We start from the raw sequence: 19,952 nt of genomic DNA on the forward strand, positions 1-19,952 counted from the left end.
GGGCTGTGTTAGGCCCCACAATTGGTTGGGAAAAGTCTCTCTCAAGGCCTCTGTGGCCTCTCCTAACAACCAAGTCCCAAAAGTCAACGCTGGGTTTGAAATTTGAAGTTGCACCAGCTTAGCAAAGACTCCTTGGTCATGGTGGAATTTGGGAATAGCTCCACATGGCCTTGGTTGTCCCTCATTGCCCCCACATGGAAGCAGTCTGGAAAAGCTCCCTCCCCTCCTGCGCTCTGTCCTCCGTGAGGACGGGTGAGGCTGATGGGAATAAAGTGTTTGTTGAAGTTGGAATGGCAAAACTTCCCTGGTGATGTGTTTCTGGGACAGACCTGGACTTCCCTGTGCCAGGCAGCAACAGAAATCATGGAATCAGTAAGGCTGGAAAACCCCTCTGAGGTTCCCCCAGCACTGCCGAGGCCACCACTGCCCCATGTCCCCGAGTGCCACATCCACACATCTGTTAAACCCCTCCAGGGATGAGGACTCCACCACTGCCCCGGGCAGCTATGCCAGGGCTGGACAGCCCTTTTAGGGAAGGAATTTTCTGTCATATCCAACCTAAACCTCCCCTGACACAACTTGAGGCTGTTTCCTCTTGTCCTGTCACTTGTTCCCTGGGAGAAGAGCCCAACGCCACGTGGCTCCACGCGCCTCCCACTTCCTTCAGGGATCTTGGGGGCTGTAGTGTGGGATCCTTCCAGCTTCTCCCTACCCCATTTCCTATTTGGGAAGTGGATGGGCTCCCATTTGCCTACAGGGAAGTGTTTGCTGGGGGGAGCAGCAGACGCAGCCTCAAGGTGGTTTTGTTTTCAGTTTATTCCCTGTTTTCCCTCCTTGGGAGCAGGAAGCAGCTCAAGGTGGGCACAGCCCCTGTGTCCATGCTGCCCTTGGTCCAGCAAGTCCCACCCACCCCTGCAGCTCCAGTGGGAGTGACGCAGGGGAAGCAGCAGCCCCGGGAAGATTTCCTGTTGGATCCTGAGTACGTTTGCCTTGGCAGAGCACAGCAGGGGCTTGGGGAGCAACTGAGACAAACCCGCAATGCCAGACTCCTGCTTCTCCTCAGAATCCATAAGGATAAAGTGGTAACACCAGCTGAGGCTGCTTCCTCTGCCCATGATGCCCAGTCTTTTCCAGGTGCTGCCTCTGCTCCCCCTTAGCTCAAGTTTCTAGGAAACCTCAGATTTCGAAGAAATTCCTTCCCATATCCCTGTGCATGGGGCCGTTTCCTGTTTTTCCAGCTCCTTGCAACCCCGCTCACCTGTAGCAATAAATCCAAAAAGCCAGGATTTCACCCCTAAGCTCCAATTTCTCCCCCAGGGGAAGGTGTAACCTCTCCTACCTGCACCCCCAGCAGCAGCCAACGGGTTTATTTTGGGCCTGAGTCCTTGTTCCCACTGCTGTTTTTCCTTTCCCTGCTAATTCCTTTCCTTCCTGTGGCTTGTTTTTATTGCATTGTGGGACCAGACTCTTTGGAGAACACAATGGCTGCAGAGCCCTGGCTTGCACACCAGCAGGGAGAAAGACAGGAAAAAAGCCCCAAATTCCAACCAAAAACCCCGGCTTCCTTCCACCCTTTCCCCCCTGCTGTGGAGTGTGTTCGGAGCCGGCTTCCAACGCCTTTCCCACCTCCAGACAAAGCTTCCAGGGCTTCCCTGCTTTTGCCCAGCAGCAACAGCAGTGCTTGCTCAAACGTTCCCAGTGGTTTTGGTTCTGGCCCACTCACAGTGTGCTTGTTTTAGGATCATGGAATATTTGTCCTCCAAGGACTGGGGTGCAGAGGGTGCTGGGCATCCATGGCATTCTCTGTCCCCTTCTCCTGTGACATGGAGCTGTTGGGAGCGAGTCATGGCACACATGGACTCCTTTATCCATAGAAATGCTTCCCACGAGGTTTAGGTGTTGACATCTTGGTCTGGCACCAAACAAGGATCCTGAGTGAACCTCCAGGCTGGGAATTCTGTAATGCACAGCTTGAATTTCCAGTCCTTTCTAAGCAACACCATTCCCAAACTGGAAGAAATAAACGCAAATTTCCTGGGCCTCTTTAACCTAAATCCTTGGAATGGTGAGGATTGTGAGGGTTCAGATGAAGGCATGTTGTTCAATTCTTCTAGGAAAACATTTGTCCTTGGAATGCACTCCCAGAAGTCCATGCTGCTTCAGGAAAGCCTGGCTGAAACGGGGTCCTGGTTTATTCCTGCAGGGAATGGTTTTCAGCACCTCCAGGGGCTGTGTGTGTTCTTTCAGGGCCTCACCACAGGCTGGCTTTTAGATGTCATCACCTCCATCAGCTGTGTTCCCACCCTTTGGCTGGATCCCTCCCATCCCAGGGGAAGGGAAGGAGCAGATGGGATGAGGATTCCATAGCAGGTTGATGATGGGAGGGAATACAGGGCTCAGATCCATCATGCCCTGCAGCCTTGTCAGTGTCTTCTGTCCCTCCACAGCCTGGGCTGGCTGCACCTAGAGCCACATTCCCCATCCCAGACTGGATGGTGAAGGTTTGGGGCTGCTCCAAGGAGTTTCAGCCCTTAGTGTGGGGGTCTTGGGAGGAGGGCTTTGCTCCCAATGGCTTCAGTCACACCGAAGGCTGCTTCCAACTCTGGGTAGTGGGTGAAAGTGTTCCCAAATAGCCATTTTTCCAGGGAAACATCTCTGAAGGTGCAGTGCAAGCAAGTTTGGGTTTTTCCAAAGAAAAATATTGTTTTATCATGTCTTTATCCTTTATTTCTGTCTGAACCTTTCTGCTCCAGGGCTGGGCAGTGGAGGAAGAAGGGAGAAGGGACTGGTGCCAGGACAAGTCCGCTCGGTTTGGAGTGGGAACCTCCAGCTGGGAAGGGAAGGTGAAGCAATGATTTTTCGCTGGAATCCTGACTGTAATTCCCAGCCAGGGGTCCCCATCCCTGCTCGCCTGCATTGCAGGAGCTGGTGGAGCAGCCTGGCTTGCTCCGGAGAGGTCCCCAGGGAGAGGGGCAGCCCTGTGGGGCAGGGCAGAGGTGTGGGATGGGTGGTACCCGCTGCCTTCATCCCGCCTGCCTCGTATTCCTGCTCCTGGCCAGCAGCCAGCTCTCTCCTCCCGTTTCCTCCGGCTGATCTGGGAGGTGAACGGGAAGGGAAGAGGGCAGCGCTGGGCACCGATCGCCCTGCCCTGCGAGGAGGGAGTGGCCAGCACGGCCCTTCCCGGTGCTGAGGCACTTTTCCAGGGAGCTGCTCGTTTCCGTGTGGGAGCAGGAGGCTGCTAGGAAGCAGATCCCCTCGCCCCCAGTGCAGCCCCTGGGGTTCACAAGGGTGTCCCAAAGTCAGGAATTAAAACATCTGTGGCTGTGACACTGTGATTTCTGAGAATTTGGAAGGATGGGGTTTGTTTAGTCCTGAAAAGCCACAATGACACCAGTGCAGGCTCCGAGTGCGTAAGAGGTGTTTACAGAGATATTCCCACTGCCTTCCAGATGGATCCCATCAGCCCCACTTTTTTTCCCTCTCCCACCCCAGCAGGCACCAGAGCCCATCACTGGTTTTGGGCAGCTCCTGGAGCCCTCCAGCCCTTTATCCTGAGGCACAGCAGCTCCCAAAGGACACGGATGGAGATCCCAGCCTTGCAGAGGGAGCTGATGTCCAAAAGGAAACGGGCTGACCTACCCATCCCATCCAAGTTCCCCATGGGATGGAGTGAAGGAAAGAGCTGGTTCCTGGCACATGGGCATTGCCTCACTGGAACAAGAATCAAGGCTTGGGCATCTTATCTGAGCCCTTATCCAGGCCAGTGGCACCGGAGCAGAGTGATGGAAACCATGCGTGGAAAACAAAGCCTTGCCCGGCAATCCCCACGGATAACAGGGATGGGTCACTCTGGGAGCTGCTTAAAGCTGCCAGACGCTTCTGTGCGGGTTCATTCACCCAAAAGTCCTCCAAGGAGAAAATTAAAACCACCCCTCGCTGATGGAATACGCACTGGCGCCTGTCCCAAGCTGTGATCGGGACGGAAGAGCAACCAAATTTGGGAAAGGATGAGCCATGCATGTGGCTGCCAGCTGCCAGGAAGCTGTGTTGGAGTGGTGGTGGAACAGGAGCCCAGCTCCCAGTTCTGAGGCAGCTGGGCTACTGTCCCTGGCTGCCACACCCAGCCAGGCCTCAGTGGCCCCACCATGAGGCACTTGAGGGTTTTGGGGTGAGGAAGAGAAATGTTGGGGCAACATATTGTGATGTTTGGGGAGAGGAAGAGAAATTTTGGGGCTACGATGTGTTGGAAGTGGATGCTGCCACCATAACCTCTCTGCTGCTGGCCACTGTGTCCAGGTCGGACACTGGTGCTGGTCACTGCCAGGGAGGTGCTTTGGGATGGAGGTGCCAGGTTTGGGTGCATTGCCCTTGGACAGCAATGGAGATGAGGCAGTTCCTCAGGGTTCTGCACTTTTGGGGGTTCCTCACTGCCCAGTCCCTTGTGGAAACTCAGGAGCAGCAGCAGAGTCAGCTCCGTTCTGGAGCGTTCTCCAGCACACACGGGGAGCTCGGGGGCAGGAAAAAGGCTTTTCCAGAGCTGCATGAAGTGGACAAGCTCAGACTTGTTTATCTGTCCAAAAGATGACACATTTCTGGAGCAAAAAGCAAAGCAAGCTCTGCTGTTCCAGGCCTCCCCCCCAGTGTTTGCCACCTGGGTCTGCCAGTCCCGGGTACCATCCCTGCTCCATCACAGCCATGGGCATCCCACAGCATCCACGCTCAGCCATCCCAGCCAGAGCAAGGAGCTGCAGCCCAGGGAGAGGGGACTGGGAACGGGAATCATTCCAAGTCTTGGGGACCACAGTGCAACATCTGGAGGTAGCAGAGATGCCCCGAGTCTGAAACTCAAAGCAGAGCTGGGAATGCAGCGTTTTCTCCCAGCTGGAAGGGATTGAATCCCTTTGTGGGCAGTAAATGCAGCACGTGTGACCTTGGGCACTGCCCTGGTGTCCCTGGATGCCGGCGGCAGGGACACGGAGCGCTCGGCCCACAGCACAGCTCCTGCCAAGGGCGCTGCTCCAAGGGCCGAGCGATGACGTTCCCGTGCCTCAGCCGCGTTGTTTTGGATTCTCCGGCCTCTTGGAGCCCGCCAAGGGTGGGGAGTGCCCCGGCCCCTGCCCCAGGAGCCTGGGGGAGGCGGGGGCTGCTTCGGGGGTGGCTGGGGGCCAGGGTGATGAGATGTGGGCTTTGGAGACCTCCTCCTCCATCCCTCCATGAGGACAACCCCTAAGGTCATCTTCGCATCCCTTCTGTCCCTCGTCTCTTTTCCCATCTTCCCTCATCACACCCTGCCTTGCTCACAGGGTGTTTAGAAAATAAAGAGCTGGAAGCTAATCCAGGAAAGCCTCTCTCCTGTCCCCAGCCAGCTCCTGGCTCCCTCCCTGCTGCCAGAGCAGTGGAGATGCACTGGAGAGCTCAAAATCCACTTTTGGGTGAAAGGGAAACGTGGCCAAGAGTTTCTTATCTACGCAATCAAAGTTTAAACAGTCAGAGTGGAGGTTTTAGCTTGGATTTGGATTGTGGAAAGGAAAACTGTCCCCTCACAGCTGTGTGTGCTTGACCTCAGCATCTCACACCGAGTGAGGAAATGAAAAACTTTGAGAAAGTTACTTAATTGACTCAAACCAACGCTGGGAGAAGGTTGAAATGAGCTGAGGAGGTGCAACACCCCCCTGCAAACACCACCAGTGTCTTTCCAGAGACCTGGAAAACTTAGCACACAACCCAAGGTCTGGCACGGGGCCTGGCAACACCGAGCCCACCCAGCACCAGCAGTCGTGGTCCAGGTTGGATCCACAGCCCCACATCAGTGCTGCCAAGGGGAACAAGAGCAGCCAAAGGTGTGGTGGGAGATGATGGATGCTTTTATTACACAAGGTGTGACATCCTCCCTCCATCCCCACTGGAACAGGGATGAATGAGGGTTTAACGCCATCCTTTTAACCAGTTTCTCCTGCTGCTTTCCCCCCACGCCTCTCCCCCCACATTTTTCCATCCGTGCCCAGTGTTTCCGTGTGGAGTCTCAGTACATTGCCCAGTGTGAGGACCGTCCACAGGGCTGGGGGCTGCTGGAGGGGTCAGTCCAGCTGGGACAGGACTGGAAGCCACCGGTGTCCTTGGGGAGCAAAGCCTGTGGCACTGGGGACACGCATCCCTTGTCAGGGATGGACTTGGTCCCTGCCTCCACGGAAGGATGATGGATCCAGCCTCTGTCTCTATGCAGGGATGATGGATCCAGCCCCTTCCTCCCCAAGGTGATGATGGATCCATGGAGAGTTGCTGGATCCTTGGGAAGATGATGGATCCATCTCTGACTCTACAGGGAGATGATGGGTCTGTCCCCTGCCTCCACAGGGTGGTGATGGATGCACGGGGAGATGACAGGTCCGTCCCCTGTGTCCATGGGGTGACATGGGACAGCTGCCCATGCTAGCAGCTCCCTCCCGTGCACAGGAAGATGCCCAGGGCCATGCCCAGCAGGCCGAGGCTTCCCAGGACCAGCCCCAGGACCAGCGGAGTGTGCGATCGGCCGCTGACTTTTCCTGCAAGAGGCGAGAGGAATGGAGGTGACGACTGGGCCACGCCACTGCGTCCCTGTCCCCACCCCGGCCCCACCACGGACCTGTCCTGGCGCTCTGGACCTGCAGGATGCTGACACAGGTGGTGTTGAGGAAATACTGCAGGTCCTGGGTGGTTATGGGGTATTTCATCAGCTGCTCCTGGGCGAAGGCGGCCACCGGGAGCTCGCCGGGCCAGCGCCGCTCCCAGGTGGCGCTGGGGACGTGGAAGCTGAGGAACGCTGTCCTGTTGAGGGTCACCTCGTAGAAGCTCTGAGTGGTCCCGTTGGGGTAGAGGCGGCAGCCGAGGTGGCAGCACAGGTGATGGGTGACTGCGGGGACAGAGGGAGGGGACAGGGTCACCACGCTCCCACCCTGAGCACCCCATGGCCCTCACCAGCAGCAAACTGGGCACTGAGTTTGCACAGCCTCAGCACCACCCAACCCACCCACAGCTTTGCTTCCCCTCGGTTTGAGCACGGCAGCGACTTTTCCAGCGGCCGGGATTATTTTCCCTCCCTTCTCCATAGAGCACAGCTCCGGTTTTACAGAAGGAGGCTCTGGGCACAGAGCTGCTCGTGGCTCTCGCGGATGGAGCGAGACGCCGGGACAGGGACACCGGGACTGGGGGGCGGGTCATGCCAGAGACTCCGCGGTGACACCGGGCTCCGCAAGGGTACAGGAGTGTGGGGCTGGGGCAAGAGCGGTTTGGGGGTAACCAAGGAAAGGAAAGGAAAGCACACTGGGGCAGGAGCAGCAGAGGTGACAGGGCTTGTGGGGCGGAGCGAGCAGGAGCACGAAACCATCGGCAGCAGCATCCCACAGCTCCCACAAGCTGCAGGATGAAGGCAGGGAGCAGGCGGGATGCAGGCAGGGTGCCAGGGATACAGGTGGGATGCAGGCAGAGCACAGGCAGGGAGCAGACAGGGTTCCTACACCTCACCATCCCGCAGGCTGCAGCCCTCAGCCCCTTTCCTGAGGAGCAGCAACAGGTTAAGCATCACCCCAGGGTGTGCTCCGGGTAAGAAATTCCCGGCTCCAAAGAAAGGCTTCCGTTACCCACAGAGAGGTTTTGCACATGGCCGTGTCCCCATCCGTCCCTGCAGAGCCACCCCCGTGCCCTGGCAGCAGGGAAGAGGCTCCCATTCCCCGGGGCACCCACCCCCGTCCCCCGGGTACCACTCACACTTGGTGGGTCTCTCCTTGTTGAAGAGCATCACCAGCTGCCTGAAGTTCCTCAGGTAGGTGATCACCTCGTTCTGCCGCCGGGCCCAGGCGTCCGGAGGCTCCAGCGGGAGCACCTGGGTGACATTATTCTCTTCCAGGAGATGGCTGAGCTGCCCATTCAGGCTGGCGTTCCCCCGGAAGATGGAATTGCCCATGTAGACGCGGGTCAGCTGGAGCATGGTGAAGGCGAGCGGAGCTGCGGGAGACGTGGGACATCAGCCACCGCCTGTCACCCGCCGTGAGCCCCGTGTGCCCCCACGCCAAGCCCGGTGTCCCCAGGCACCGCCGTGTCCCTGCCTTACCCGCCTGCTCCGCCGCGCAGCCCAGGGCCCCGCTGAGCAGCAGCAGCCGCAGCATCGTGGGGACGGTTCCCCCGCGCTGGGGACGCGCTGCTGGCCCCGCGGCTGGCCCGGCTCGGAGCTCAGCCTGGGCACCCGCTGGGGACGCGCTGCTGGCCCCGCGGCTGGCCCACGGGATGTTAAGCGGGCCGGGGAGGTGGGGCTGTGGGGGGAGGAGAGCGGGACTCCGGCCAGGTCTCTCCCATTTCCTTAACCCGAGCCATCCGCACCCCTTCCCTGCCGGATACGGCGGGCCCCACGGCGCCCGAGGATCCAGGATGAGGCTCCAAGCTCCTCCCGGAACAGATGGAATTGAGCGAGCTGCCAGCACCTGACTCAGTTTCCCCATCCCCTGGCTGGGCAGGGCCCTGTCCCACTCCCCTGGGGGATGTGGGAGACCAGGGGGACACGGTGATGAGGGCCATTGCCAGGGAGTGGGGAGTATTGGAGGGAGCAGCCTCCCTGCACAGCACTGCACCCACCTGGATCCCATTCCCTGTGGGCTGCAGGGTCCCACGGGATTCCCCCTGCTCGAAGGGACACCTCAAGGTCACCTCTAGGATCCCATTCCCTGTGGAGAGGACATCCAGCAACAGGACCCCCTCCCTGGAAATGGGTGACACTCTGGGTAGCTGAGCTGGTCCATGGGGATGAGAAATCCATGGCAGGGCCAAATCTCCACAGGTCTGTTTTTAATTACACCTAAAATAATTATAAACTAAAAATTTGAAAAAGTGAAATCTCTACTAAAAGCTCCAGCTCGTCTCATTGCCAGAGCATGGCACAGCCTGGGGTGGCACATAATGGCATCACACAGCCTGCTATGGCATGGAATACAGGCATGGAATGCTGGGTGGAAAGGGACCTGAAATCCCAACTCATTCCATCCCCTGCCATAGGCAGGGACACCCAGATTTCTCCAAGCCCCATCCAGCCTGTCCTTGGACACTTCCAGGGCTGGGGCAGCCACAGCTTTCCTGAGCAGCCTGTGCCAGGGCCTCACCAACCTCACAGGGAAGAATCTCTTCCCAGTATCCCATCTAATCCTGCCCTCTGGCAGCATGAAGCCATTCCCCTCTGACAGGGACCTTGAGAATATTCTCTCTCCATCTTCCTTGTTGGCTCTTTCAGGCACCCGAAGGCCACAGTGAGGTTACCTGGAGCTTCTCTTCTCCAGGTGAACAATCCCAGTTCTCCCAGCCTTTCCTCCCAGCAGAGCTGCTCCATCCCTCTGCTCACCCTGGTGCCTCCTCTGGACTCTCTCCAGCAGCTCCAGCTCCTTCCTGTGCTGGGCCCAGGGCTGGGGCAGCTCTGCAGGTGGGGTCTCACCTGAGCAGGGCAGAGGGGCAGAATCCCAATCCCTTTCCTGCTGCCCACGCTGGGATCAGCCCAGCACAGGGGCATTTCTGGCATGGGGCCTGGCCTGCCCTCACCACCTGCACCCCCAAGTCCTTCTCCCAGGGCTGCTCCATCTGCTCATCCCCAGCCTGGATTGATCTCGGCGGTTGCCCTGACCCAGGGGCAGCACCAGCACTTGGTGGTGTTAAACCTCATGAGATTCCCATGGGTCGCTTTCTGGAGCTTGTCCAGGGCCCTCTGGATGGCCCCATCCTTCAGGAGTGTCACTGCACCCTCAGCCTGGTGTCACCTGCAAACCTGCTGAGGGTGCCCCGAACCCTCTGTGCCAGCGATGCAGATCTTAAATATCACTGGTCCCAGTACAGACCCTGGGACGCCACTGGTCACCGATGGCCACTCTGAGCCACTGACCCTCTGGATGTGACCATCCAGCCAATTCCTTATCCATCTGACTGTCCATCCATGGAATCCAGCTCTTCAATGCAGAGAGAAGGATGTTGGCTGGGATTGTGTCCAGGCTGTATAGAAATTATAGGATAAATGTCATCCATAACCTTTCCCTTGCCCACTGAGGGAGCCACTCCATCAGAGAAGGCCACCGGGTTGGTCTGGCAGGACTTGCCCTTGGTGCAGCCGTGCTGGCTCTCCCGATTCACCTCCCGTCCTCCCTCCCCCTGCCTCAGCCGAGCTTCCAGGTCTGTCCAGGATCCTCCCGGGCACCGAGGGGAGGCGGACGGGCCGCTAGGTCCGCGCCCCAGGCTCCTCTTTCCACCCTTTTTGAAGATGGGGGCAAGGACTCCGTTTTTTCCAGTCACCTGGGACCTGACCGGACATCCAGGACCTTTCAGATATCCTGGAGAGCGGCTGGGCAGCTGCATCAGCCAATTCCTTCAGGCCTCAGGGACGGACCGCCCGCGGGATGGCGCGGTCCGGGACGGCGGGGCATGTGCCCACCGTCCGGCACGATACAGCGCACCATGTCGCGACACGGCGCGACGTGTCCCGCCGTCTGTCGCTCCGCGGCGGCGGGCGGAGCGTGTCCCCGGTCCGTGCGTGTCCCGGGGCGTGTCCCCGGTCCGTGCGTGTCCCGGGGCGTGTCCCGGGGCGTGTCCCCGGTCCGTGCGTGTCCCGGGGCGTGTCCCCGGTCCGTGCGTGTCCCGGGGCGTGTCCCGGGGCGTGTCCCCGGTCCGTGCGTGTCCCGGGGCGTGTCCTCGGCGGCGGCGCCGGTGCCGGGAGCGCAGCGATGGCGGCGGCGGAGCTGGAGCGGCTGCGGATGGCGGGGGCCGGGATGGCCATCGCCGTCCTCACCAGCGGCGGCGACGCGCAAGGTGCGCCCGGCGGGGCGGGGGGCTCGGGCCGGGCCCGCGGCGTCCCCGCGTGTCCGTGACCGCGACCGCGACCGCCCCGGGCCGGAGTCCGCGGCCCGCGCTCCTCCCCGGGCGGGCGGATGGGGACCCCCCCTCCCGTGTGCCCCCCGCCCGCGCCGCTTCCCCGTCCCCGTCACCCTCGGGCCATCGCCGTGGGAGGGCAGGGTCCCCCCGGGGGGAGCCCCACGGAGGGGCTGTGTCCGTCCATGTCCCCATCCCCGTCCCCTCCGGGATAAGCAACTCGCTCCCGGGCAGTTTCTCGTGCGCGGGCCCAGCTGTGCGCTGAGTTTCCCCGGTCTCAGCCCACGTGGCTCCCCGCCCACTCAAGGGGACACCTCAGGGTCACCTATCGGATCCCATTCCCTGTGGGCTGCAGGGTCCCAAGGGGTTCCCCCTGCTCGAAGGGACACCTCAGGGTCACCTGTAGGATTCCATCTCCATGGGAATACTCCAGCACACATATCACTTTTCCAGGCATGAACGCCGCTGTCCGCGCTGTCACCCGCATGGGGATATACGTGGGAGCCAAGGTCTTCCTCATCTATGAGGTTGGGGTTCCCCTCTGCTCCCCATCATGGCTGGGGGGGATCCACCCCCCTGGTGCCAGGGTACCTTTCACTTCCACCCTCTGCTTCTCCACAGGGCTACGAGGGGCTGGTGGAGGGGGGTGACAACATCAAGCAAGCCAACTGGCTCAGTGTCTCCAACATCATCCAGCTGGTGAGGGTCACCATGGGGCCACGGGACCCCAGCTCCCAGCCCCCGAAACGTGTGTGACAAGCCACGTGTCCCATTCTGTCCCCAGGGCGGGACGGTGATCGGCAGCGCCCGCTGCAAGGCCTTCACCACGCGGGCAGGCCGGCTGCGCGCCGCGCGCAACCTGGTGGAGCACGGCATCACCAACCTGTGCGTCATCGGCGGCGACGGCAGCCTCACCGGCGCGGACATCTTCCGATCCGAGTGGGCTGGGCTGCTGGAGGAGCTGGTCCGAGATGGTGGGTGAGCCCCTCCCAGCCCCCCGGTGGGTAGATGAAGGCGTTGGAGGGTGGAGAGGTCTGGAGGGTCACCCCAGTGCTGTGACCCCAAGGAGGCTTGAGCTCCAGCCCCATGGTGGTGGGGACGTGAGTGCCCTGAAGTAACCGGTGCGGTGGCCGTGACCCCCCCAGGGCAGATCAGCGAGGAGGTGGCGAGGAAGAACTGCCACCTGAACATCGTGGGGCTGGTGGGCTCCATCGACAACGACTTCTGCGGCACCGACATGACCATCGGCACCGACTCGGCGCTGCACCGCATCATGGAGGTCGTCGACGCCATCACCACCACGGCACAGAGGTGAGGGGGACGGGGGGCTGGGGGCTGCAGCGCCCCGGCCATCGCACACACCAACCTCCTTCTCTTCCCACCCGTGTCCTTGCAGCCACCAGCGGACGTTCGTGCTGGAGGTGATGGGTCGCCACTGCGGGTAAGCCCCCGTGGGTGGGGAAGCCATCGGTGGGATGGGATGCCACGTTTCGTGGTCAGTGCTGCCACCACCGTGTCCCCCCAGGTACCTGGCGCTGGTGTCCGGCTTGGCCTCGGGCGCTGACTGGCTCTTCATCCCTGAATCCCCTCCGGAGGACGGCTGGGAGGACCTCATGTGCGAGAGGCTCGGGGAGGTGAGGGGCGTTTCCTACAATCCCATCCCATCCCATGCCCGGTTCCCCCCGGGGGGTCCCCGCAGGGGCCCGGGCTGAGCCCTGCAGCCGTGCCCAGCCCCTGCGAAGCTTCGGGAGCTGCCGCCATTGTCCCTGTGAACCGGGGCACTCAGCCGAGCGCAAATCCAGCCCTCGCGTGCCAGGGGCAGCGCCGGCTTGGGGGCTCAGCTGCCCGTGACCTGAGCCACCCCCGGGGCAGCACAGATGGCAGGATGGGGAGGGCACGCACACACAGCCCACGGCGAGTTTTGGCTGAGCCGTGGTGGCCGTTTTTCTCCCCTCGTGGCAGACACGCAGCCGGGGCTCGCGGCTCAACATCATCATCATCGCCGAGGGCGCCATCGACCGCAGCGGCAAACCCATCTCCTCCAACTACGTGAAGGACGTAAGGGACTGCCCCGGCACCACCCTGGCACCCACGGACACCGGCGGGTCCCCACCGTGATGTCCCCTCTTCCCCACAGCTGGTGGTGCAACGCCTGGGCTTCGACACGCGGGTCACCGTCCTCGGCCACGTGCAGCGCGGAGGGACCCCGTCCGCCTTTGACCGTGTGCTGGTAGGTCCAGGGGAGGACACAGAGAGGGGGAACTCCGCTCCTGCCATCCCTCTGCCCAGTGGAAAGGGGTGAGGCTCAGATGGGCTCAGCCCTGCTGTGCTGGGCAGAGCTGTGCACCCATTTCTCCTCATTTACTCCAAATTTCATGAATTTTTAAATAAAACCATCAGCTTTCCAGCAGTGAATCAGCAGCCACATGGTTTCCAAGCTTGTGGGAGCATCCCTGAGCATCCCACCCAGCTGGCACTGGTGGCCCAGTGTCACAGGTGCCCCTGTCCCTTTGCAGAGCAGCAAGATGGGGATGGAGGCGGTGATGGCACTGCTGGAGGCCACGCCAGACACCCCAGCCTGCGTGGTCAGCCACTCCGGGAACCAGTCAGTGCGGCTGCCTCTCATGGAGTGTGTCCAGGTGGTGAGTACCAGGGAAGCTGGGTGGGGGTCTCACTCCCCTCCCTGTGAACGTGGGTGTTATGGTGCTGCATCTTTCTCCTGGCTCAAGACAAAGGATGTGCAGAAGGCCATGGACGAGAAGAGGTTTGAGGAGGCCATCCAGCTCCGTGGAAGGTGAGGAGCAGGAACCAGGACTGCGGGAGACATCCCTCTTGGATAGGGGCTTCTCCTTGTGGGGAATCTGTTGGCTTCTGCAGCCAGAAGGGTGTTCCCAGTCACACCCCAGGGGCACTGGGGAGACTGCCCCTTCTCCCAGACGTGCCTTGGGAACACATCACCGTGTCCTTGCAGGAGCTTTGAGAACAACTGGAACATCTACAAGCTGCTGGCGCACCAGAAGCCAGCTCAGGAGAAGGTGAGGGGTGATGGGGAGCAGCAGGGTACACCATCCCCGCCCTGGGGACATGTGGGGATGTGCTGTTCCCATCCCTGTCCCCGTAGAGCCCATTTAGCTTGGCCATTCTGAACGTGGGAGCGCCAGCCGCTGGCATGAACGCTGCCGTGCGCTCGGCCGTGCGCATCAGCATCTGCCAGGGACACACCATCTACGTGGTGAGCGACGGCTTCGAGGGCCTGGCCAAGGGGCAGGTAAGGGGGACAGTGAGCCTGGGATGTCCTGGAGGATGGGGTTGGGCTTGGGGGCGGGGGGCTCTTCCCAGCCCTAAGCTGTCGCTGGTGCCCGCAGGTCCGCGAGGTGGGCTGGCATGACGTGGCAGGATGGCTGGGCCGCGGCGGCTCCATGCTGGGCACCAAGCGGTGAGTGCAGCCCTGGGCACGGGAGCATAGGGAAAGGGTGTCCCCACCATCCTCACCCCACCGTCTGCACCCCCTTCCCACCACAGGACGCTGCCCAAGACCTGCATGGAGAAGATCGTGGAAAACGTGCGCAAATTCAACATCCAGGGGCTGCTGGTCATTGGGGGCTTTGAGGTGCGGCGGATCCTTGGTTCAGTGGGGGCCGGGGTGGCTGTGGGCATCCCAGAGGAATCTTTCTGGGATGCAGACCTGGCTGCAGGGCCAGCATTTCCCAATCCCTCGGCTGCTTGCAGGCGTACGAGGGGGTGCTGCAGCTGGTGGAGGCACGCGGGCAGTACGAGGAGCTCTGCATCGTCATGTGCGTCATCCCCGCCACCATCAGCAACAACGTGCCTGGCACAGACTTCAGCCTGGGCTCCGACACGGCCGTCAATGCCGCCATGGAGGTGAGGGACACGGACAGGGACAGCTCAGGGGCCGCCGTGCTCCACTACCTTCCATCATGGCCTGGAGCAGCCGGCGTCCCGTGCCGGGGAAGCAAAGGTGGCTTTCCCTGGTGTGACCTCCCCTTGTTTGGGCACAGAGCTGTGACCGCATCAAGCAGTCGGCCTCGGGCACCAAGCGCCGCGTGTTCATTGTGGAGACCATGGGGGGCTACTGCGGGTACCTGTCCACGGTCACTGGCATCGCCGTGGGCGCTGACGCTGCCTACGTCTATGAAGACCCCTTCACTATCCACGACTTAAAGGTGAGCGGGCAAGAGTGGCTCTCTGGCTGAAATGAGAAGGAAGACTGGGGAAGAGAGGGCTCCAGAGCAGGGCAGGAGCTGGAGGACATGGCCATGCTGGATTGATGTCAGGACAGGACAGCTGTGGGATGGCTGCTGGCATCTTGGTGTTCATCTTGCAGGCCAACGTGGAGCACTTGACTGACAAAATGAAGACAGATATCCAGAGAGGACTGGTGCTGCGGTGAGTTGGGGGCACTTGGGGACAGTCACTGCAAACCCCAGCCCTGTGGCAGGGAGCAAGGCTGGAGCTGAGCCCTTCCCATGGTCAGAGAGGGGTCCTGGGCACGGTGAGGTTTGGCACATTGGGCACACACTTGGCCCTGGGGACACTGGCTGCCTCTGCTGCCGTCCCCACCCCAGCCCCAGGGTCCTCCTGGAGACACAGACTGGGGCCCTGGGCCTCAGGGAAAACAATACAGCACAAAAAAGGTGTTATGGGAAACAAAGGGCATTCCCTGGGCATGCCAGCAGAAGGAGCAGCCCCCCAAGCCCTTCCCTCTGCTCCCCAGCAATGAGAAGTGCCACGAGCACTACACCACCGAGTTCCTCTACAACCTTTACTCCTCCGAAGGCAAAGGCATCTTTGACTGTAGGATCAACGTCCTGGGCCACCTCCAGCAGGTACAGAGGTACAGGGGAGAGGGTAGGATGGGCCTTGCTGGCCCTGAGAGCTGGGCAAGGCCTGACATCCCCATTTCTTTGTCCCCAGGGAGGAGCCCCAACCCCCTTTGACCGGAACTATGGGACCAAGCTGGGAGTGAAGGCGGTGCTGTGGATGTCAGAGAAGCTGCAGCAAGTTTACAGCAAGGGTGAGCCGAGGGCTAGGGTTCCCAGGGGGGGTAGGGAAGGCTGGTGGCTGCTGCTCCAGGCTTCCAGGCGTGGCCCCCAGTGAGGTGGCCAAGGTCAGCAGTGTCCCCCTCCCAGGGCGTGTGTTTGCCAACTCTGGAGACACTGCCTGTGTGATCGGGCTGCGGAAGAAGGTGGTGGCCTTCAGCCCTGTGACAGAGCTCAAGAAAGTCACGGATTTTGAGTAAGTCCCCATGCCCCAGTGGTTCACTGGCTCCTGGGGGAACCCTCCCGGGGTGTCTGCTCTAGAGCTGTGTCCCCTGCACAGGCACAGGCTGCCCCAGGAGCAGTGGTGGCTGAACCTACGGCTGATGCTGAAGATGCTCGCCAACTACCAGATCAGCCTCACCGAGTACATCTCGGGGCAGATGGAGCACGTCACCCGTCGCACCCTCAGCATCGAGAAGGGCTTCTAGTCCCACCAGCCTGACCCATAGCCCCTGCTGTGTCCTCTCTGTGCCCACATGCTGCTGGGGGAGCACTGTGTCCCCTCTGTTCTCAGTAGCCCTGTAGCTTTGCCATCGACCCTTTACAGCAGGCAGAGCCTGGTGCTGTGTCCCAGAACGGCACAATCCTGCCCCGAATCACTGCTGCGGGTTCTGGTCCCTGTGCAGATGCAGAAGAGTTGCTTGAGCCCAGCTGCACAGCCCAGACCCTTAATCTTCCCTTAATAGTTTATTATTATTTAATGATGGAGTATTTTGAGTCCTTACTTAGCAGCTTGACCGCCTGAGCCAACTGCTGCTGCTTGTAGTCGCCTGCCCCACATGCGGGAGGGGAGTGAGGAGGATGCGGAGCCATCCCAGAGTGGGTTGGAGCTGGTCCCAGGGGCTTCTGGGTGCCCCCGTGGAGCTCCATCCCCCGTGGGAGTCTTGAGGGCCGAGCACGGGGGTCCTGGCGAGCCCCTGTCCCCTTGCATGACGCTTGGCTGCGACCGTCACCGTGTGGCTGTGGGCGCCGTGTCCATCACCTCACCGCTGCTCCGTGACCCCCGGATCCTGCACCGCCCACGGCGCTGCTCCTCTCCTCTAGAGATAAAACCTGCTGGAGCCAAACCTGCCTCCTGGAGTGGTCATTGCAGGGGGGAAGGGTGGCAGGACAGGGGTGGGGTGGGGTGGGGGGAAAAGCAAAGCCTGATGGTTTTCCCAAGCCGGGTTAATTCCAGGCAGAGACATTCCCTGGTTTTGTGCATCCTCAAAGCCTGGGAGAGTGGGACCACAGGCGGCTTCTCCTCCCTGTCCAAGTCCTGGTGGGTGCAAGGTCAGCATCCTTTCGCTATTGCTTCATGATTCCAGAGAAAAATCACTGGGTTCCCATCTTCAAGGGAACCACTCAAGTGCTTTAGGGTGGTGCTGTGCTTGTTTGTGAGGCAGTTTCTCATAGCGCTGGCCAAGTGTGCCGGCCTGGCCGAGCTCTGCTCACTCGGGCTGCGCCAGACGGTCACAGGGAGCCCCTTTCCCAGGCCACTTCCCTCCTGGGGCTGCGGGCTGACGGCTCCAGCCTGTGGGACAGCATCAGCATGCATCAGTCTTTGGGGTCAAGCATGCCGTTACTTTGTCCTCCCCATGGAGTTGTCCCCAAGTGAAAGCTCCCCCGGGCTTGCCCCCTGCCTTTCTCTGATGGAGTGGCTCCCTCAGTGGGCAAGGGAAAGGTTATGGATGACATTTATCCTATAATTTCTATACAGCCTGGACATAATCCCAGCCAACATCCTTCTCTCTGCATTGAAGAGCTGGATTCCATGGATGGACAGTCAGATGGATAAGGAATTGGCTGGATGGTCACATCCAGAGGGTCAGTGGCTCAGAGTGGCCATCGGTGACCAGTGGCGTCCCAGGGTCTGTACTGGGACCAGTGATATTTAAGATCTGCATCGCTGGCACAGAGGGTTCGGGGCACCCTCAGCAGGTTTGCAGATGACACCAGGCTGAGGGTGCAGTGACACTCCTGAAGGATGGGGCCATCCAGAGGGCCCTGGACAAGCTCCAGAAAGCGACCCATGGGAATCTCATGAGGTTTAACACCACCAAGTGCTGGTGCTGCCCCTGGGTCAGGGCAACCGCCGAGATCAATCCAGGCTGGGGATGAGCAGATGGAGCAGCCCTGGGAGAAGGACTTGGGGGTGCAGGTGGTGAGGGCAGGCCAGGCCCCATGCCAGAAATGCCCCTGTGCTGGGCTGATCCCAGCGTGGGCAGCAGGAAAGGGATTGGGATTCTGCCCCTCTGCCCTGCTCAGGTGAGACCCCACCTGCAGAGCTGCCCCAGCCCTGGGCCCAGCACAGGAAGGAGCTGGAGCTGCTGGAGAGACTCCAGAGGATGATCAGAGGGATGGAGCAGTTCTGCTGGGAGGAAAGGCTGGGAGAGTTGGGATTGTTCAGCCTGGAGAAGAGAAGCTCTCAGGTGACCTCACTGTCAGTACCTGAAGGAGCCAACAAGGAAGCTGGAGAAGGACTTTGGACAAGGGCTTGGAGTGACACACCAAGCGGGAATGGCTTCCCACTGCCGCAGGGTTAGATGGGATATTGGGAAGAAATTCTTCCCTGTGAAGGAGGTGAGGCCCTGGCACAGGCTGCCCAGAGCAGCTGTGGCTGCCCCAGCCCTGGAAGTGTCCAAGGCCAGGTTGGATGGGGCTTGGAGCAACCTGGGATAGTGGAAGGGAGTGGAATGAGATGGGCTTCCAGGTCCCTTCCCACCCAAAACCATTCCATGATTCCATGATTTCAGTGCATTTCCCCTAACTGAGCACATTTTAAGCTCTGGAGGAAGATGGTAACTTTTGTCTCCTCCCTGGACCCGTAAGTAGCAGACCTTGCTGATGGAGGCAGCATTGCTGCTCTTGAATGAGTATCTGCTCTGGGGACCCCAGGCAGAGACCTGGCTTCTCCTGGAGCTCAATTTCCTGGGTGGGAAATGGGCTCTTCCACTCTCCCTTGTGCCACTCCACTTCGGGGGAACACCAGCCCACTCCTTCCCTCCCTCCCTCAGCCGTGGACCTCACACCTGCCTCACCACCAGCCTCTCAGAGTCTCTGAGGATGGTTTGAAGGGAAGTGGCTCAGTACAGCTGCTGGCATTTTGCAGAGCTGGAATCATCTGCATTCACCGCTCGATATTCCCGGCTGAGGCAGGGCAGGGTGACTGCAGGTCCTGTGGAAAATCTGTCGGCAGCACTGCCCTGCAGCAAAGAGGTTTAGGGTGTGAATGGGGACAGGGGTGTCCCCAGGCTCAACCAGCTGCACGTTGAGGGACAGGAGTCACTGCAGCACCCACACCTCATTTCCACCAAAAAAAAAATACCTGGAGGGCCAAATTCCTGGGAGAAAATGGACAGGCACAGCCACTGCATTCCGAGGATGAGCAGGAGGGGCACGACTGTGCTCCCAGACTTCCCAGCACATGCAGCCCACCCTGAAAAGAGGGCAGAGCAAGCCTCCAGAAGCATCCTGCAGGGGAAGGCAGGCTGCCAGGGCCCTGGAGGGGCTGAGCTCGGCTGGGATGCTGCAAGGAGCAGTTGGGAGCACCGAGGGCAGCACCAGCAGCAGCCAAGGATGACGAGCACGGCACGGCACGTAGGCAGCAAACAGCCCAACTTCTCCAGGAATTGTGTCAGTGTGGCCTCAAGGGCATAGTGATTGCTCCATCAGCCCCATGACTGAGTTCTGATGGACACTTCCTTTGATCACTCACATCCCAGAAAAGCTGGGGGTCCAGCTCACCCCAACAACAACTCCCTAGGTCCTTGACATGGACAGGCCAGGGGCCTGGGAGAAGACTTGCACTCAGCAGGGTGAGTCTCCCAGGCCCTGGCTGTCAAAGAAAGTCTGGGACATCATAAATCACACAACTGCGGCTGGGTTTAACGCAATAGGCAAGAACAAAGGTCCTTCAAGGAGTTAAAGGCATCAGCAAATCTCCCCCTGGGTGACAAGGGTCAAACTGTGTCTGTTCCCACCAAGGTCAGGCAAACAGGCTTGTGGACACAGGGCTGTCACCATCCCTGAGGAGCATTCCTT

At 60.3% G+C, this 19,952-nt stretch overlaps 2 protein-coding genes across 2 annotated transcripts; one reads left to right on the forward strand and one right to left on the reverse strand.

Moving 5' to 3' along the window:
• Window positions 1–5,851: 5,851 nt before the first annotated feature.
• On the reverse strand, window positions 5,852–8,233 carry PROCR (protein C receptor). The gene is made up of 4 exons (XM_053986386.1): window positions 8,087–8,233; window positions 7,744–7,980; window positions 6,623–6,889; window positions 5,852–6,542 (listed from the first exon to the last, which is right to left on the reverse strand). Exons 1-4 carry the CDS (start codon window positions 8,139–8,141, stop codon window positions 6,430–6,432), a joined length of 672 nt encoding a protein of 223 aa, XP_053842361.1. The 5' UTR covers window positions 8,142–8,233; the 3' UTR covers window positions 5,852–6,429.
• A 2,450-nt stretch (window positions 8,234–10,683) lies between these two features.
• PFKL (phosphofructokinase, liver type) lies at window positions 10,684–16,996 on the forward strand. Its single transcript, XM_053986554.1, has 22 exons — window positions 10,684–10,809; window positions 11,323–11,396; window positions 11,491–11,568; window positions 11,654–11,843; window positions 12,015–12,180; window positions 12,266–12,310; window positions 12,395–12,503; window positions 12,832–12,927; window positions 13,007–13,099; window positions 13,386–13,511; window positions 13,599–13,663; window positions 13,841–13,904; window positions 13,991–14,137; window positions 14,235–14,305; window positions 14,392–14,479; window positions 14,599–14,751; window positions 14,889–15,053; window positions 15,215–15,276; window positions 15,605–15,716; window positions 15,805–15,904; window positions 16,020–16,125; window positions 16,210–16,996. The coding sequence occupies exons 1-22, from the start codon at window positions 10,725–10,727 to the stop codon at window positions 16,355–16,357; spliced, it is 2,343 nt and encodes a 780-aa protein (XP_053842529.1). The 5' UTR covers window positions 10,684–10,724; the 3' UTR covers window positions 16,358–16,996.
• The last annotated feature ends 2,956 nt before the right edge of the window (window positions 16,997–19,952 follow it).

This window comes from Vidua macroura, chromosome 10 (genome assembly GCF_024509145.1).
Source record: "Vidua macroura isolate BioBank_ID:100142 chromosome 10, ASM2450914v1, whole genome shotgun sequence".
Taxonomy (NCBI): domain Eukaryota; kingdom Metazoa; phylum Chordata; class Aves; order Passeriformes; family Viduidae; genus Vidua; species Vidua macroura.

Coding starts and splice junctions, on each gene's coding strand:
- PROCR (XM_053986386.1), bottom strand. CDS start 8,141: ATGCTGCGGCTGCTGCTGCTCAGCGGGGCCCTGGGCTGCGCGGCGGAG. Junction 7,981..8,086: donor CTGCGCGGCGGAGCAGGCGG/GTAAGGCAGGGA, acceptor CGTCTCCCGCAG/CTCCGCTCGCCTTCACCATG. Junction 6,543..6,622: donor GGTCCAGAGCGCCAGGACAG/GTCCGTGGTGGG, acceptor CGCCTCTTGCAG/GAAAAGTCAGCGGCCGATCG.
- PFKL (XM_053986554.1), top strand. CDS start 10,725: ATGGCGGCGGCGGAGCTGGAGCGGCTGCGGATGGCGGGGGCCGGGATG. Junction 10,810..11,322: donor CAGCGGCGGCGACGCGCAAG/GTGCGCCCGGCG, acceptor TCACTTTTCCAG/GCATGAACGCCGCTGTCCGC. Junction 15,054..15,214: donor TCACTATCCACGACTTAAAG/GTGAGCGGGCAA, acceptor TTCATCTTGCAG/GCCAACGTGGAGCACTTGAC.